The 20,088-nt window shown below is 44.2% G+C and overlaps 1 protein-coding gene across 2 annotated transcripts in view; it reads right to left on the minus strand.

Annotated features, from left to right (window-relative positions):
- The window catches only part of ANO9 (anoctamin 9), a 162,765-nt gene that overhangs the window by 86,000 nt on the left and 56,677 nt on the right, over positions 1–20,088 (minus strand). For both annotated transcript variants that reach the window (XM_069739223.1, XM_069739224.1), the window contains exon 2: positions 12,506–12,562. In XM_069739223.1, coding sequence (XP_069595324.1) covers positions 12,506–12,562 — 57 coding nt within the window. The remainder of the gene's footprint in view (positions 1–12,505; positions 12,563–20,088) is intronic.

Raw genomic sequence — 20,088 nt, forward strand, 5'->3', positions numbered from 1 at the left:
GTCCGTGTACCCCTGGAACCAATTTAAAATTGCCTACAGCCATGTGTTATTATTTTAGGCCTTCGATGCCTGTCTGCGGTCACTCCTTCCACTAGGCCTCCACTGACCACACCACTGCTGTCCGTGTACCCCTGGAACCAATTTAAAATTGCCTACAGCCAGCCCAATTTTTTTATTTTAGGCCTTCGATGCCTGTCTGCGGTCCATTCTTTCAACTACTACTACACTGACCAGGTCACTGCTGTCCGTGTACCCCTGGAACCAATTTAAAATTGCCTACAGCCATGTGTTATTATTTTAGGCCTTCGATGCCTGTCTGCGGTCACTCCTTCCACTAGGCCTCCACTGACCACACCACTGCTGTCCGTGTACCCCTGGAACCAATTTAAAATTGCCTACAGCCATGTGTTATTATTTTAGGCCTTCGATGCCTGTCTGCGGTCACTCCTTCCACTAGGCCTCCACTGACCACACCACTGCTGTCCGTGTACCCCTGGAACCAATTTAAAATTGCCTACAGCCATGTGTTATTATTTTAGGCCTTCGATGCCTGTCTGCGGTCACTCCTTCCACTAGGCCTCCACTGACCACACCACTGCTGTCCGTGTACCCCTGGAACCAATTTAAAATTGCCTACAGCCAGCCCAATTTTTTTATTTTAGGCCTTCGATGCCTGTCTGCGGTCCATTCTTTCAACTACTACTTCACTGACCAGGTCACTGCTGTCCGTGTACCCCTGGAACCAATTTAAAATTGCCTACAGCCATGTGTTATTATTTTAGGCCTTCGATGCCTGTCTGCGGTCACTCCTTCCACTAGGCCTCCACTGACCACACCACTGCTGTCCGTGTACCCCTGGAACCAATTTAAAATTGCCTACAGCCATGTGTTATTATTTTAGGCCTTCGATGCCTGTCTGCGGTCACTCCTTCCACTAGGCCTCCACTGACCACACCACTGCTGCCCGTGTACCCCTGGAACCAATTTAAAATTGCCTACAGCCAGCCCAATTTTTTTATTTTAGGCCTTCGATGCCTGTCTGCGGTCCATTCTTTCAACTACTACTACACTGACCAGGTCACTGCTGTCCGTGTACCCCTGGAACCAATTTAAAATTGCCTACAGCCATGTGTTATTATTTTAGGCCTTCGATGCCTGTCTGCGGTCACTCCTTCCACTAGGCCTCCACTGACCACACCACTGCTGTCCGTGTACCCCTGGAACCAATTTAAAATTGCCTACAGCCATGTGTTATTATTTTAGGCCTTCGATGCCTGTCTGCGGTCACTCCTTCCACTAGGCCTCCACTGACCACACCACTGCTGTCCGTGTACCCCTGGAACCAATTTAAAATTGCCTACAGCCAGCCCAATTTTTTTATTTTAGGCCTTCGATGCCTGTCTGCGGTCCATTCTTTCAACTACTACTACACTGACCAGGTCACTGCTGTCCGTGTACCCCTGGAACCAATTTAAAATTGCCTACAGCCATGTGTTATTATTTTAGGCCTTCGATGCCTGTCTGCGGTCACTCCTTCCACTAGGCCTCCACTGACCACACCACTGCTGTCCGTGTACCCCTGGAACCAATTTAAAATTGCCTACAGCCATGTGTTATTATTTTAGGCCTTCGATGCCTGTCTGCGGTCACTCCTTCCACTAGGCCTCCACTGACCACACCACTGCTGCCCGTGTACCCCTGGAACCAATTTAAAATTGCCTACAGCCAGCCCAATTTTTTTATTTTAGGCCTTCGATGCCTGTCTGCGGTCCATTCTTTCAACTACTACTACACTGACCAGGTCACTGCTGTCCGTGTACCCCTGGAACCAATTTAAAATTGCCTACAGCCATGTGTTATTATTTTAGGCCTTCGATGCCTGTCTGCGGTCACTCCTTCCACTAGGCCTCCACTGACCACACCACTGCTGTCCGTGTACCCCTGGAACCAATTTAAAATTGCCTACAGCCATGTGTTATTATTTTAGGCCTTCGATGCCTGTCTGCGGTCACTCCTTCCACTAGGCCTCCACTGACCACACCACTGCTGTCCGTGTACCCCTGGAACCAATTTAAAATTGCCTATAGCCAGCCCAATTTTTTTATTTTAGGCCTTCGATGCCTGTCTGCGGTCCATTCTTTCAACTACTACTACACTGACCAGGTCACTGCTGTCCGTGTACCCCTGTAACCAATTTAAAATTGCCTACAGCCATGTGTTATTATTTTAGGCATTCGATGCCTGTCTGCGGTCCATTTTTTCAACTACTACTACACTGACCAGGTCACTGCTGCCCGTGTACCCCTGGAACCAATTTAAAATTGCCTACAGCCATGTGTTATTATTTTAGGCATTCGATGCCTGTCTGCGGTCCATTTTTTCAACTACTACTACACTGACCAGGTCACTGCTGCCCGTGTACCCCTGGAACCAATTTAAAATTGCCTACAGCCAGCCCAATTTTTTTATTTTAGGCCTTCGATGCCTGTCTGCGGTCCATTCTTTCAACTACTACTACACTGACCAGGTCACTGCTGTCCGTGTACCCCTGGAACCAATTTAAAATTGCCTACAGCCATGTGTTATTATTTTAGGCCTTCGATGCCTGTCTGCGGTCACTCCTTCCACTAGGCCTCCACTGACCACACCACTGCTGTCCGTGTACCCCTGGAACCAATTTAAAATTGCCTACAGCCATGTGTTATTATTTTAGGCCTTCGATGCCTGTCTGCGGTCACTCCTTCCACTAGGCCTCCACTGACCACACCACTGCTGTCCGTGTACCCCTGGAACCAATTTAAAATTGCCTACAGCCAGCCCAATTTTTTTATTTTAGGCCTTCGATGCCTGTCTGCGGTCCATTCTTTCAACTACTACTACACTGACCAGGTCACTGCTGTCCGTGTACCCCTGTAACCAATTTAAAATTGCCTACAGCCATGTGTTATTATTTTAGGCCTTCGATGCCTGTCTGCGGTCACTCCTTCCACTAGGCCTCCACTGACCACACCACTGCTGCCCGTGTACCCCTGGAACCAATTTAAAATTGCCTACAGCCAGCCCAATTTTTTTATTTTAGGCCTTCGATGCCTGTCTGCGGTCCATTCTTTCAACTACTACTACACTGACCAGGTCACTGCTGCCCGTGTACCCCTGGAACCAATTTAAAATTGCCTACAGCCATGTGTTATTATTTTAGGCCTTCGATGCCTGTCTGCGGTCACTCCTTCCACTAGGCCTCCACTGACCACACCACTGCTGTCCGTGTACCCCTGGAACCAATTTAAAATTGCCTACAGCCATGTGTTATTATTTTAGGCCTTCGATGCCTGTCTGCGGTCCATTCTTTCAACTACTACTACACTGACCAGGGCACTGCTGGCCGTGTACCCCTGGAACCAACATCAGAAAATATAAAAATAAGTATTTTGCTTATAAAAAAGAAAATACTGGTGAGATATCAAATGCAGACATTTTAACATTAAAAACAAACACACAACTCTAATCTGGTACAGTACTAAAAATGGCCACCAGCTACAATTACTTTCTCCTGCAAGTAGTTAACTGAAAGTTTTTTTAAATTGAAAACACACATATGGCATCCACCGAGTGTTGTCCTGTCGCGTCTTCTTTATATTATTGCCGAGAAGATGCAAAATAATGAAAATAATAAAATCATTAATTACCAAAATAATAGAGAAAGTCAACACCACATTGCAAATAAACATTCATTCCAAATAAAGAAGCAGGGCGCGTCCGAGGGTGAGTATATACCTAATAAGAATATAATCACCCTCGGACGCGCAATGCTTATTTCCAACAGCCTTCCTTCCTAAGAATCAGCCCTTCCGTCGTGTAGAGAGACGTTGTGTTACACTCCAAGGTGTTCCCCAGGTTGCCTTTCCTGAGCTTCGATCTTCCGGCTCTCGTTTAGTAGTTCTTGGAAACTACTCTGCATTAGGCCTTCAAATTGGGTATGGGGTGTAGAGAGATGGTGTGTTCCACTCCAAGGTGTTCCCCAGGTTGCCTTTCCTGAGCTTCGATCTTCCGGCTCTCGTTTAGTAGTTGTTGGAAACTACGCTGCATTAGGCCTTCAAATTGGGTATGGGGTGTAGCGAGAGGGTGTGTTACACTCCAAGGTGTTCCCCAGGTTGCCTTTCCTGAGCTTCGATCTTCCGGCTCTCGTTTAGTAGTTCTTGGAAACTACACTGCATTAGGCCTTCAAATTGGGTATGGGGTGTAGAGAGAGGGTGTGTTACACTCCAAGGTGTTCCCCAGGTTGCCTTTCCTGAGCTTCGATATTCCGGCTCTCGTTTAGTAGTTGTCGGAAACTACGCTGCATTAGGCCTACAAATTGGGTATGGGGCGTAGAGAGAGGGTGTGTTACACTCCAAGGTGTTCCCCAGGTTGCCTTTCCTGAGCTTCGATATTCCGGCTCTCGTTTAGTAGTTGTCGGAAACTACGCTGCATTAGGCCTACAAATTGGGTATGGGGTGTAGAGAGAGGGTGTGTTACACTCCAAGGTGTTCCCCAGGTTGCCTTTCCTGAGCTTCGATCTTCATGCTCTCGTTTAGTAGTTGTCGGAAACTACGCTGCATTAGGCCTACAAATTGGGTATGGGGTGTAGAGAGAGGGTTTGTTACACTCCAAGGTGTTCCCCAGGTTGCCTTTCCTGAGCTTCGATCTTCCGGCTCTCGTTTAGTAGTTGTTGGAAACTACGCTGCATTAGGCCTTCAAATTGGGTATGGGGTGTAGCGAGAGGGTGTGTTACACTCCAAGGTGTTCCCCAGGTTGCCTTTCCTGAGCTTCGATCTTCCGGCTCTCGTTTAGTAGTTCTTGGAAACTACACTGCATTAGGCCTTCAAATTGGGTATGGGGTGTAGAGAGAGGGTGTGTTACACTCTAAGGTGTTCCCCAGGTTTCCTTGCCATTGCTTCGGTCTTCCGACTCTCGTTTAGTAGTTGTAGAAAAGTACACTGCATTAGGCCATACAAAATGGGTATGGGGTGGAGAGAGATGGTGTGTTACACTCCAAGGTGTTCCCCAGGTTGCCTTTCCTGAGCTTCTATCTTCAGGCTCTCATTAAATTGTGGTTAAATGGAACAACTGCATTTGGCGTACTAGTTGGTTTGGGGCCTACTATCGGTGTCTGCCACTCCTTGCTGTTCTCCTCCACTGAACAAAGCTGTGCCGCCTGTTTACTACGGTTGCCAATTTTGAACTGCATTTCGACTACTTACTGATTTGGCCCTACTCTCTGTGTCAGCCTCTCATTCCAGTTGTCCTCCACTGCAATGCCCCCTGGTTATTCCTGTGTTACCAATTTTGAACTGCATTTAGCCCACTTTCTTCTTTGGGCCTATATCTGTGTTTCCACTTCATCGTGCCCATTGCCCAGCCAGTGATAGATGAGTCTGCTGGTACATTGACCCATAACGCAACATTCCCCGTGCACGCTACACAACAACATTGTGACCCTGCTGAAAGTCAGGTTGCTCTTCCCGCATACCATACCACCTTACACGGGGACAAAGAGGAAGGTGCAGATGAAAGTGCAGGTTCCTTCATCAGGTGGGGGGAGGAATACTAGTTGGCGACGTCACTGGCACAGGGCCTCTCATAGTACGCAAAAGTGTTGCTGCCGGTGGGAGGCGCCCCCGCCGTGCAAACACACCGCTGTACTTTGAGGGGCCCTGTGCCAGTGCCAATGCCAACGAGTGGGCCCCCCCTGCTTGCTCAGGTTCACAGCACTTGCAAAGTTGAAATACTTACCTCTCCCTGCTCCACTGCCGTGACGTGGTCCAGATTTCCTGGGCCCACTAATTACTTGAACCAGCCCTACCCCCCACAACTTTAGCCAAATGACCCCCAATTTCAAATGCCTTCCAATTATTATAAGGTAAATTACGCTTGACAAGCTTCATTAAGAAGAATGGATGGTTTTGACATTAAAATGGCCACTCTAGGTGTTTTCCTGGCCCCCACTCACTGCCGACTATGCTGCCCCATTGACTTGCATTGGGTTTCGTGTTTCGGTCGATCCCGACTTTACGTCATAATCGGCCGATTTCACTCGACCCGACTTTGGACATAGTCGGGTTTCGCAAAACCCGGCTCGACTCTAAAAAGGTCAAGGTCGCTCAACTCTATTCATAAGCATGGTCACTTAACATGGGGGGTGGTCACTTTACTGTTGGCAGCAGTAATGACTGGAAACCATCATGGGGCCCCTCTGGATCCTTTCTAGGCCAATAGTTCTGTCATAGCAGACAACTAGGAGGGTCCAGTACAATGGAAACGGTGACACTTCCTATAGAGACATTAGATCCTGCTTAGAGCTTCTACAATTTAAGGGGAATTTTCTAAACTTTATGCCAGAAAAAAATTCACAAATTATGGTGCACCATGAACGCCTTATTTTTTTTAATATTTTTTTTCCAATTTTATACCACTCTCATCAAAATATGTCCAGGGCTTAGGCGCAATTGCTATATTTTATTCCTTAAATTGTCATAAATTACAGTACAAGTATACACTAGCTCGTAGGCTGTCATAGACTTGACTTTCTGGTGCGTAGGGGCCAAATTTATTAGCAAACCTGTGTGTACAAAGAAGTTAGCGCGTATTACTCTACCTAACTTGATATGAACAATACCATAGGATTCAGCAGTCTTAATAAATACCACCTATTGGTGTCTACGTGACTGATCTCTATGGATGATCCCAAACTTGTTAATGGGAACAATTCTGAAATTTGTTTGCAGAAAGGTGGCACTCACCATCCATTAAAAAAGGATGCGGGTATCGCTGTGGACGACACAACCCGCATCCTCCAGGGACCATATTTTTGAGTATCTAAATAAAGGACACTTTTTTTTACTGGATGGTGAGTGCCACTTTTTCTATCTTTGGAAACTACATCTACAGTCTTACTTTTTTAAGTTGAGCACCACGATGCACGTATAGTCCTATGGTGTGTGATGTAAGCCTTAATTGAGGAGCTTTGATTGTGCCAAATCATTTCTTGTCATGCTTTCATTGAATGGTTCTGAAATTTTGGCTACCACTAGATTTTAGTTTGCACATAGGTTATATGTTCTTGATATATTGGTTCTCAGATACTTTGGTTTATTTTAAAACATGTCTACTCTGCTGGAATGTCCAAGAGACTCCTGAAAAAAGAAAATAGGCTAGTCTCCAAAATCACTGCTAATAATTTTGGAGGTGATAATATCATTGTCTCTGCTGCTTACACAGTGTTTCTGAAATGCTACGTGCACACGTTTTCTGATAGTGGCCCATATATGAGGCATTGGGGCATTCTGGCTGGATCTAATATAGGGGTAACAAACTGTTTGGAAACACTGTGTAAAAAATGAGTTTAATACAGTAAACTCTCCCCAACCAGTATTTGTTAAATGGAATGTGTCACCAGATATTTGTACCTAATCTGAGAACACCATAATCTACAAACAGATAATCACTTATTGGTCTGCTTAGTGTAGTTTTGATAAAATCACTATTTTATCAGCAGGAGATCATCAGAAGTGAGCCAACATTTCCAAAAATTGGGGTCAGACACCAGGGAAAGTCTCATCAATTAACTCACTGTAGAAATGTTATAATGGTGCAGCAGTCAGGCATGGGCCATGCATGAGACATGGTCTGCGCCAGCATTTACAGCTTTGAACCTAAATTGAAATTAAGAGGTGGGTGAGGGACCATTGTAGGCCTGCTGTGCTGGGAGCCCTGCCAAATTCAGGCAACATACAAGAAGGAGACCCAACTTGGAGTCAAAATATTTCCAAAAATTAGGGGCAGACCCCAGGAAAAGTGTCATCAATTGACCCACAGTACAAATTATATAATGGCCCAGCATGGATGGATGGAACAGGTCCTGGCCCAGCATTTATAGCCTGCACATTGAACAGTAAGAGGTGAATGAGTGACAGGTGTAGACCTGGTGCTCTGCGACCCCTTCAACTATAGGCAACTCACCAGGCCCGGATTTAGGGGTGGGCCCAAGGGGCCCGGGTCCTGGGCCACCTACCAGGCAGGGGCCTCTCACCAACATAGGGATAAATATCTCAAAACATGTAAAATACACGTCTCTTTGCTGTGAACTGCTTCTAATGATAAGGAACATTTAACAAACGAGAAACTATTGAAAGTGTAGGGAGCTGGCTACGGTCCTACATCTCAGTGGCTGGCGCAGAGCGGCAGAGTCATGGCAACTGACCTGCGTCAGCATCCACTGACCTGGCTAGCCTAGCCAGACTTCCTTAGTACCCTCCCTGTACCTAATGCTTAGCTTATGGCATGCGGCAGCCTTCTCCGATCCCAACAGAAGCTTCTAGGCGCTACCTATTCAGCAACACACAAAACTGATCTAAACATTGCTGTGGCGTCACTGACCAGCTTAAAAAAACTATGTCGCATCAAAGCGTGACTCCTTCAAAATTTATAAGAAGCAAGGCGAAGAGCTGCCTGGTTCATCTGAGTATGTTCAGACAATAACTCGACACAGGCGCCGAAACGTGTCTCAATCCATTGGATTATGGCCATACGGAAGAAGTACAACTCAGCCCTTCTGCAAAATACAGAACAGAAACTTTTTTGCCTATCATTGATCAGTATATCGCTTCTCTTGACCGACGTCTTCAAACATATAAAGATACAGTTAGGTCCATATATATTTGGACAGAGACAACTTTTTTCTAATTTTGGTTATAGACATTACCACAAAGAATTTTAAACAAAACAATTCAGATGCAGTTGAAGTTCAGACTTTCAGCTTGTATTTGAGGGTATCCACATTAAAATTGGATGAAGGGTTTAGGAGTTTCAGCTCCTTAACATGTGCCACCCTGTTTTTAAAGGGACCAAAAGTAATTGGACAGATTAAATAATTTTAAATAAAATGTTCATTTTTAGTACTTGGTTGAAAATTATTTGTTGGCAATGACTGCCTTAAGTCTTGAACTCATAAACATCACCAGACACTGTGTTTCCTCCTTTTTGATGCTCTGCCAGGCCTTCACTGCGGTGGTTTTCAGTTGCTGTTTGTTTGTGGGCCTTTCTGTCTGAAGTTTAGTCTTTAACAAGTGAAATGCTGCTCAATTGGGTTGAGATCAGGTGACTGACTTGGCCATTGAAGAATATTCCACTTCTTTGCTTTAATAAACTCCTGGGTTGCTTTGGCTTTATCTTTTGGGTCATTGTCCATCTGTAGTATGAAACGACGACCAATCAGTTTGGCTGCATTTGGCTGGATCTGAGCACACAGTATGGCGGCTCTGAATACCTCAGAATTCATTCGGCTGCTTCTGTCCTGTGTCACATCATCAATAAACACTAGTGACCCAGTGCCACTGGCAGCCATGCATGCCCACGCCATCACACTGCCTCCGCCGTGTTTTACAGATGATGTGGTATGCTTTGGATCATGAGCTGTACCCGCCTTCGCCATACTTTTCTCTTTCCATCATTCTGGTAGAGGTTGATCTTGGTTTCATCTGTCCAAAGAATGTTCTTCCAGAACTGTGCTGGGTTTTTTAGATGTTTTTTAGCAAAGTCCAGTCTAGCCTTTTTTTTCTTGATGCTTATGAGCGGCTTTCACGTGCAGTGAACCCTCTGTATTTACTTTCATGCAGTCTTCTCTTTATGGTAGATTTGGATATTGATACACCGACCTCCTGGAGAGTGTTGGTCACTTGGTTGGCTGTTGTGAAGGGGTTTCTCTTCACCATGGAGATTATTCTGCGATCATCCACCACTGTTGTCTTCCGTGGGCGCCCAGATCTTTTTGCATTGATGAGTTCACCAGTGCTTTCTTTCTTTCTCAGGATGTACCAAACTGTAGATTTTGCCACTCCAAATATTGTAGCAATTTCTCAGATGGGATTGTTCTGTTTTTGCAGCTTAAGGATGGCTTGTTTCACCTGCATGAAGAGCTCCTTAGACCGCATGTTTACTTCACAGCAAAACCTTCCAAATGCAAGCACCACACCTCAAATCAACTCCAGGCCTTTTATCTGCTTAATTGAGAATGACATAACGAAGGGATTGCCCACACCTGTCCATGAAATAGCCTTGGAGTCAATTGTCCAATTACTTTTGGTCCCTTTAAAAACAGGGTGGCACATGTTAAGGAGCTGAAACTCCTAAACCCTTCATCCAATTTTAATGTGGATACTCTCAAATGAAAGCTGAATGTCTGAACTTCAATTGCATCTGAATTGTTTTGTTTAAAATTCATTGTGGTAATGTCTATAACCAAAATTAGAAAAATGTTGTTTCTGTCCAAATATATATGGACCTAACTGTATATCAAGCAAATTTAGCTTTTTTAGCCATCTGACAGAACTGTTTTCAGAAGAGCTTAAGGCCACAGCAGAGCAACTCGTCAGGTCTTATTCAGATGACTTGGACATTACATTTATCGATGAAATGTGTCAGTTTGTAACATTTGCCAATTTATTCAAAGACGAGGAGCCAAAAGCAATCAGCACTGAACTTTTCATGTTCAATCTTATCATGGAAAAGGCTGTGCAGGACACTTTCCCAAACATTGAGACAGGTCTAAGGATATATCTAATTTTGATGGTAACAAACTGCAGTGGTGAGCGTTTTTTCTCAAAACTCAAATTAGTTGAAAACCAATTAAGAACATCCATGAAGCAGGAACAACTTGTAAATTTGGCTATCATGAGCATCGAGTCACATCTACTGCGTGAATTGGACTTTAGTGACATCATTAGTGATTTTGCAGCACGAAAATCAAGGAAAGTGCCTGGATTGTAAGAAATGAAGGATTTTACCTGAATTACTCTCCGTAAATGATTTTTGTAACTAAACTTGCGTTCGTTTAATTTTGTGTTTTTGCATTACATATTGCAACACCTTGAAAAATGGGCCTCCCTCCTCTTAAATCCGGCCCTGCAACCCACCAGATGGAGACCCAATATGGAGTCTCCACATTTCAAAAAATTATTGGCACACACCAGTAAAGTCTTTGGATAGGACAAGCCGGTGTTTGCTCAGTAGTGATTTCAGTAACATTACTACGTACATCTCGAACACCACACCTATTCCCCCTTCCACCACAACCTTCCTTTTTGCCCTTGGATGTTGGATGTACCCTTCCCCTCTTAACTAGCTGTTTCTCAAACCTAGGCCCTGACATGTCAGTCACCTGTCACTAAATTAACAATCAGTATTTATTTGCTGACATAGTGTGGCTGGACCAATAAATTAGCACAAAAGATTTAGATGCTGATATGTGGACTGGTGGTTGGACCACACAATTAGCACAAAGGATTATAAGCGGAAGTGGTGGTAAACTGGTCGCTGTACGAGAGAATCAGCAGCAGTATTGATTTATATGTTAAAGTAGGGACTTGTGGCTGCACCACAGAATTAGCACACCAGATTTATATGCTGGAAGGTCAATTTGGAACCGGATCCTATCTATCTGAACTAGCTGAGAATAAACTGCCTTATACAGCTCATCATACCGCACCACTATTCTAGCAAAAATCCTAACAAATGCATTAGTGGAAACTCGATAATTTACCTATCTTTTGTCGAACTTTGCCAAATTTGAGGAAAATGCTCAGGGCTCTGAACATGAATCCGAATGTGCAAGGTAGTGCCGAGTTTGAGATTGGTGAACTTTTTCTGAACAAGTTCACTCATCTCTAATCACCATTAGAGGTCTAGTAAACCTGCTGCCAGGTAGTCTTCCATATTCATTTCCTCTGTATAACCCCATCCCCACTACTGATTGGCTGCTTTCTGCCCATGCATAGCGTAAACAGAAAACAGCCATCAGTGATGTGGGCAGGGTTATACAAAGCTCAGCATTCAGAGAACTGCTAGATTTGTAGCAGAGAAAACAGTGATTTTATCAAAATAAGCTGCCCAGTAAGTAATATATTGCTGGAAACAGGATTTCTGCCTCTATATTGTGCTACTTTCAGATGGATCAGCTGAAACCTAGTGACAAATTCCCTTTAAAATTTATTGTACATGTACTATATTTATTTTACTCTTTTCTGTGTAGTATTCTTCTGCAGATAACTAAATTATTACAGGACTGGAGAGAGTATCACATTTCAAAACAACCTATAGTTTCATATTCTGGGTGGAGGTCAACTTTAATCATGGCCCCCGAATGTCAGATCCTTGATTATTAGCTACAAAAGTTATCCTATATACATTAATTCTATTTCACAAATTTCTTTTGTACTTATCACCAGCACTGGAAAAGACAGATTTGTGCCAAGAAGAGCTGGAAAGTAGCCAAAAAGTATGTATAAGGAACGTGTGTAATGTTATAGGTTACTGGGGCCAGTTGCCACTAAGGGACTGCATGCATCACGTATTCCCACATTTTTTGCCAGTCTTCAAACATTTTGGAAGCATGCTGCAAAATATTTTTCAAAATTACAAATCATAAACCATCTAAAAGTGTAACTAAAATACAAATTATCTGTACACTCACTGCGTATATCAGTGGATCAAAATGTAGTAAATGGTCCTGCCATGGCGTCACAGGTTCCTGAGAAAAAAAGAGTTAACATTATTCAATGTAAAGATTTGACGATATGTTTCATTTATAAACACGGAGTGAAGATCTAATTCAAAGATGACGCCATACATTATTTCTGTAACGTTAAATGTAACGCTAGTCACCACTCACGGACAAGTCGTCAGACAGGGTAGTCAAATGTTCGGAGGTCAGATACCAAGAGGGCACATAGTAGAAAAAAAAAGGGAAAAGATGTAGGCAAAGTCAGATCACGGTCCGAGGTCAGAATAAAAGGAGAATTGTGGATCCGACCAAGGGGTTGATGGTCAGAATGAGGTCCAGAGTCAGTCAACAATACATCAATGAACACAGCACAGAATTACCAGGCAAACGGCACCACCGAGCAAATGCAACAATTTGCAAAGATCTGTGGCCGAGAGCTCAGCTAAGTAGTAAGGTAATTAGGAAAAAACGGAGAGCACCTGCAAAAAGCTCAGCACTTCCCAGTCTAGGATTGGACGACTGAGCTGTCAATCAAGGTACCGACGGCTCAGCTCACCCCCGCACTGGATTGGATGCCAGGGCCGTCTATCAACACACTAACAGAGCTGTCAATCACTGCGCCCATGACACAGAGAGGAGGAATTGTGAGAACTTTCCTACAAACATTGCACATGTGGCTAAAGGGTGGTCGAAGACTAACATTGATTTTAATTTAATTGTTGTTTGTCTACCTATTTAATGTAATAATCTAATCACTTTTCTATATAACTGAAATTAAAAAGTCCCTACCCTTCCCTTTCTTATCTCACTGCTTTACTTTTTGTAAATCTACTTCCAGTTTGATAACATTTTATTGGAAAATCCCCAGTGCATGCTGGGATACTCAAACGGGACATCATCAGAGGCTGGGGCCGCAGTCTGTCCCCAAACTGAAACAAAGCATAATCAGTGACATCCATGTCAGGGACTGTGCTAGTCCCTGCTCTACTGAGCACACATCGGTTGTCAATTCCGACATATGCTCAGTACAGTATCCTCTTCTTTGCACAGTGACAGTGCGCTCCCTCACTGGCTCTAATGAAAAGGGACGAGAGTGCAGTCAGTGTGCATTGTAAGCAGAGAATGGGGCAAGCAAAGGGAGCAGATACCAGCCCTCGAAACAGACGTCACTTTCGGGGGGGTTGGGGCTGGTCTCTGCCCGCCACTGTCTCTCCTGCTAGAAATGGAATACATTGACAATGGAATATATTACCTATACAGTCCCTATTGTGGCAAGGGAATGGTAATACATAGTTGTCAATTTATATATTTCTAGTAATTTCAAGAAACAAAATATACCATTCTGTACATCAAATAACCATATTCTTAAGAAATAAAAATAAAAAAAAGGTGATGAGGGTAAGTGGTGGTTGCATTTTCATATGATATTAATTCTTTGTAGTCCAATGTGAGCAAGGACTGAATCTGATCATGGACATATTCACAGCTAAATGAACCGTTTCAACTATTTGGATCATAAGGGAAAATTGGGACAACCAATAACTTTCAAATTACTTTCAAAACCCCTGCTTTTCTCCAATCTATTTGGCCGCCTTCTGCTGGATTGATATTAAAATGTACTCACTTGGGAGTACAGATGATGGCAGTGAAAAGGACAGCACCTGTCTCCTCCACTCGGTGTTCTGCTTATTTATGTCACTCACTTTTATAGCACCATTAATTCCACAGCGCTTTACAGGCCTCACCATCACTGTCCCCATTGGGGCTCAAAATCTACATTCCCTATCAGTGTGTATTTGGAGTGTGGGAGGAAACCGGAGGAAACCCAGGCGAACACGGGGAGAACATACAAACTCCTCGCAGATGTTATCAGAGAATCTTCTGCAGCAGCATAGTGATCTGTAGAACAGATAAGGCTACGTTCACATTTGCGTTGTGCGGGGCTGCGTCGGCGACGCAACGCACAACGCAAACACAAACGCATGCAAAGCGCATTGTTTTGTGACGCATGCGTCCTTTTTTGGCATGATTTTGGACGCAAAAAATGCAACTTGCTGCATCCTCTGCGCCCTGACGCTTGCGCCAAAAAAGACTCATGCTTCACAAAACGCAAGACAACGCATGTCCATGCGCCCCCATGTTAAATATAGGGGCACATGACGCATGCGTCGCCGCGGCTGCGCCCGAGGCAGCCCCGCAAAACGCTAATGTGAACGTACCCCAATACAGTCAGTCAATCATGCTGTTGAATTACAAGAAACCCCCAGGGACTTCAATATAGAGGACTGTATCAAGTAAGCTGGGGATGTGTCTGGGCAAATAATGTGAATGATCAAACGAGGGGCTAGACAACACATGATTTAAATGGAAGTGTCACTTTAAACACTTCACATTCTTAATAAAGAAGTTCCCCTCCTAAATTCCTATTTAGAAAAAAAAAAATCAGTAAAGCTACTGATAATTTTTGGAAATAACTCTTAAATTATTATTCCGTAGAGGTTGTGTGGTTATAATCTTAGGGGGAGATCTTAGGGGAGGAGAACGAATGACTATTGCAGGAGGTATGTTACAGTCATGGGGATTGATTAGTTTTAAAATTCAGATTTTTAGAAAAAGAAAAATGTACATAATGTCATAGCTTGATCCATTGAAAAATGAATTGAAATGGAAGCAGGCTGCACCCATTGATTAATATGGGGTCATCCTGATCTTAATACGAAATGTGCTCCGGGGACATACATCGTTTATGTATCTTTTAGGCTTTACTTTTTCATTATATTCATTACTTTTTTCCCTTTTTTTCTGTGTTTATTGATTGCCTTTTATTTAGAATTTTGACCATCACTCATTAAGACCATTATTTATTTATTTCATGCTACTTGGCAAGCTTTTTGCCTATTGTTCACTCAGTTCTGTATTACAGCTCATGCAGACGTCCGATTTTTTTCTGTGCATACAAGAAAATTGGACTGAATAATCTGATCAGGGTTTGATCAGTTTGATAGGAGTGTGGTACAAGTGTCATCCAATTTTATCATACATGGAGAGATAAAAAAAAAAAAATCTCCACTCTGACAGCCTACGTGAAAATCGGACTACTCTCAGATGTATTTCGACTGCTGTGATTTTTTTTTCGTGAACCCATTGACTTGCATGGCCGATTTTAATTCGATACTTGGATCAAAATGTCTCCAATATATTCTGCAGACAACTCTGTCCAAGGAAGAAAATCGGACATTACTCATCCATAGATCCATTCTGGCTGTTAAACCTCCTCCACAATAAATCCCCACTAGGCTTCAAAACTATCATAGATATGGAAATACACTCTTCCCCATGCCCCCAGTGCATGTTACTGCAAGTGAATCCCCAAGTGTTTTGCATGTTGATACCTTGCTTTCTCAAGGGGAAGTAAAAACAATGTTCATTGCAGGAACCTTTGATCATGTGACCGCATCACATGTTCACCAATCCACCAATGTTAAGGAACTTGCGGCACATGCGCAGATCGCTGCATGCGCACAACGCCCACCCCCGCCATCAAGCCAGCAACACACGCACGCCAGGGAACAAAGGCAAAATTTACCAAACTCCCGGACACGCACGGAACGACATAAAAATGCCGGGGTATGGACGGGCACACAGAGCGGTGATAGGCGCATAGTCACGTCAATCCCAGAGGTGGATCTGCAGCGCCCCAGAGTCCTGGTCGTTGCAGTAATGTCGTTCTTCCACCAGGGGGAGTGATGTTACGTCTGATGGTACTAAAGGAGTTCACCCTGCCAGGTATCACAGTCACACACTACACTTCACACTCCAGCCACCAAGGGGAGCAAAAGGTTCTATCTATTAGGCCACTCCTCACACTTGGGTAAAACTGGGGGTTGGATAGGAAGTTAGTCAGAAAGCTACCTGGGTTCGACCCAGAGAAGACCTGTCAGGCAGACAGGGGTAGAAGGAGGAACATCTGAGCTGCAGACAGAGGTCCCTGTCAGGGGTGGGATCCTGACAGAGACTGAGCACGAGATAGAACGTTACGTAGCTGCGCCTGCACCTCATTGCGGCAGCATCTTAAGAAAGGACACAAAGCGAAGTATATTGTGGAGATTGTGAAACGAGATCACGGAACAAGGAGATAACACCGGGAGGAGTCCTGCCTTAAGATCGGCAACATCCTCCTTGAGCGCGGACCAGTGGCCGGAACACCGAGGGAGTAACTGACTCTACGCTTTACTTCAGAGACCGGCAGGGCAGTCAATTCCAAGTTGGCTGTCCGACCTAAACACCTAAGCAGACACGGTGGCAATTGCGGAGGAGGGGAGTCTCTAGGGTCCCTATAAAATAGCCTCATGCCACCACGGTCATACGGGTTTGTCCTATCCATCTGGGGGACAGAGAGAAAGAAAACATAACATCCACAAGAGTTGTGAGGACCTTACCGAGTTGCTCAGCAGGGGGGTACTACAACGCACGAGCGCTAGTAGGAAGGCTACTGATTTCCACCTGGATAAGGGGAACTCTTGGATTGCCATCAGACCGGCCGGACTCTGCCTACCCTGTCATCCGGCACCCTGGACTGTGGATGCTGAAGCCTCCAGTAAAGGTAAAGAGACTGCACCCATTGTGTGCTCGTTATTCACCGCACCTTGCACTATTCACCATCACCATCTACACTTCTGGGAAGCCCTGGGGAAACACTTCACCTGTGGGAAGGTATACCATCTAGCTGCCATAACATCACCCCAGTGGACCCCTAAGCAGCGTCGATCACCCTGACCAAATACCACAGGTGGCGTCACAAACACTACCGTTATCTACGAACTCTGCCTTTTAAGTGTCCGCCCGTCATAGGGCTACGGTCCGGGTTGGGCCACCGTGACATCCTCGCCGAAGGAACCGAAGGACCCGGTACCGAGTACCCCATTGCCCTTACGTGGGGGCGCGGCAGATCACTCACATCAAAAAATTCCGTGAACTCATATACCACATTTATGAAAGAGTCTTAATAAGGTCATAGGTAAAAAAAGGAGAAAAAGGGCAAAGATGGAAAGAAAGGGACAATGGAGAAGAAAAAGAGTAATAGTCAAATGATATAAGCTGGTTTCACATTTGCGGATGGAGGGCTGTGTACGTCCTCCATGAAGCTCCGCCCACCACCGCACTTCCTCCAGTCAGCTCCGCCTACGTCGGCATGCTTACCCTATCTTTACCATGAGGTACGCAGGCCATGCGGATGTATGCGGATGCCTCTGCATGCATCGTTTTGACGGTGCAGCGACCTGCGCAGACCGCAACGAGCTGCAATTTGGTGCGTTCGTCGCATTGTCAAAATGACGCATGCAAAGGCATCCGCATACATCTGCATGGCCTGCATACCTAATGGTAAAGATAGGGCACGCAGGACGCATGCAGCCATAAGCAGAGCTCAATGAAGAGGTGTGGCAGTGGGCGGGGCTTCACGGAGCCCTCCGCAGCCCTGCTGAACGCTAGTGTGAAACCAGCCATAATTAGACATAAATATCAATAAAAATGCTAATGGATGGCAAATTTGTTTGGATGAATCGCTATAAGCCACAGTTGCCATATATAATTGCAGCATCCTCTCCCAAACTTAATTTGTTAAAGAGACGTGGTAGCCCATCTCAGTCCCAAAAAATGGGAAATTGCAATGTATCATATCAAAAATAGAACTGCAAATGAGCAAGAAGTGTTTCAATGTATATACACAAATATGATAAACAATAAAAAATATATAAAAAACACAGACATGCATATGGAAATTGTAAAAATTGTCTGTTCCAAAAAGGATGAAAAATTCATTGTTTCATTGAGGCCAAAGGGGGTTAAAGTGAATATCCATCTTGCATCACCTTGTGCCAAACTTTTCCCTATATCTACTCCCTGTATACCAGTGTGGATAATATCTATCTTCGGTACTTGGAAGAATTTGGGGTCATAGCCATGATGTGTTCTAAAATTATGGAGAATTGGTTTTAATCAGTCATGTTGGCCACTGTCTTGGCTGCAGGAATGTCCCTCCCTTGCTCCCGTACACGAACCTGCAGTTCTCCTGAAGTAAGACCTACATATAATTTTGGACAGCACCATGTGGCAAAATAGACCACTTTGGTACGGACACATGTTATGTGATGTTTAATCGAAAAACTGTCTAAGTCCATCAGCAGAATTGAATGTGGAGCTGCGAAAGACATTGCTGCCGGCAAGACTATGGCCACATAGTAAAAAGCCCATATTTGGACCTCGTCTCCCACGAAGGCTTGCCACAGGAGGTGTATAGTGGCTTTTAACCAAGATATCTTTCAGGTTTCTAGAACATCTAGATGTCATGAGAGGAGTGACAGGTAAGCAAGACGTTAACTATAATTTTGTTTTCAGGATTGACCAATATTTTTTCAATATTGCTCTCGTATTCTGCCATTCATGATTTTAGGAGGAAATAAAATGCACGCTCTTCCCGTTCCTTACAATTAGTTGGTGCATAAGAAACACATTTTGAGATGTATGCTTTGCTTTCCCATAACCCGACTTAATGCACATCTAACTGTAACCCCATCCTGAAATCTGGATCTCAAGTCCCTCACCTGCATCTCAAACCTTTCCTCGGATGAACAAATACATCTCATCCTGAGTAACTGGCCACACAGGACAGCACAAAGTAGGCATACTGTGTGCAGATGAAGAATGTATTAGGGAATTGATAGAAATGGACTGTCATTATCAACCTCTATGCTGATTTCAAGGAAGTGCAAGCACCTCCTGTGAAACCTATACATCAATATAATATAGAAAGGATTGATGTTTAATTGACTTATGAATTGTTCAAGCTGCTCCACCATGCTCTTTAAAAAAAAAATTCAATAAATAGTCTATATACTTATTCCAGCACTGGATGGTCTCCATAGCCTGTGCACCCTCCCAGCCAAAAAGGCTCTTCTCCCAGGAACCAGGAAGAGGTTGGCATACGAAGGCACACAGACTGCACCCATTGCTGTGCCACATGTTAGTAACATAGTAACATACATAGTAACATAGTTAGTAAGGCCGAAAAAAGACATTTGTCCATCCAGTTCAGCCTATATTCCATTATGGAATAGTAAATGAAAATAAATTTTAAAAGACAACAAAATTATGTGTGAGGATGAAATGCAGCAGCTCGAATATCAATTCCCAAGTTTGGCTGTCCCAGTTACTGATCCTCAGGAAGAAGCAGACTGCCTCCAACCCGTCATGTCCAATGCAGGTATAAAGGGACTCAACATCCTCCATTACAAGTAACACATCTGGCTCCACAAACATCCCGTCAACCGTTGTCAGGACATCTGTCGTGTCTGTAACATAGAATGGAAGTGTCTCCTCTAATGGCTTGAGGTAAACTCAATAAATTTACAAACAGGATGACATAGTCCTTCCAAACCGGACACTATTGGGCTCCCGGGTGGGTTGAAGAGATCCTTGTGGACTTTGGGGAGGAGATTTCGAGTGGGATTCCTAGGAAACCTAACTTTTAATCCATCAGAACCTCTTTATTAATA

Source organism: Ranitomeya imitator, chromosome 9 (assembly GCF_032444005.1).
Source record: "Ranitomeya imitator isolate aRanImi1 chromosome 9, aRanImi1.pri, whole genome shotgun sequence".
Lineage (NCBI taxonomy): Eukaryota > Metazoa > Chordata > Amphibia > Anura > Dendrobatidae > Ranitomeya > Ranitomeya imitator.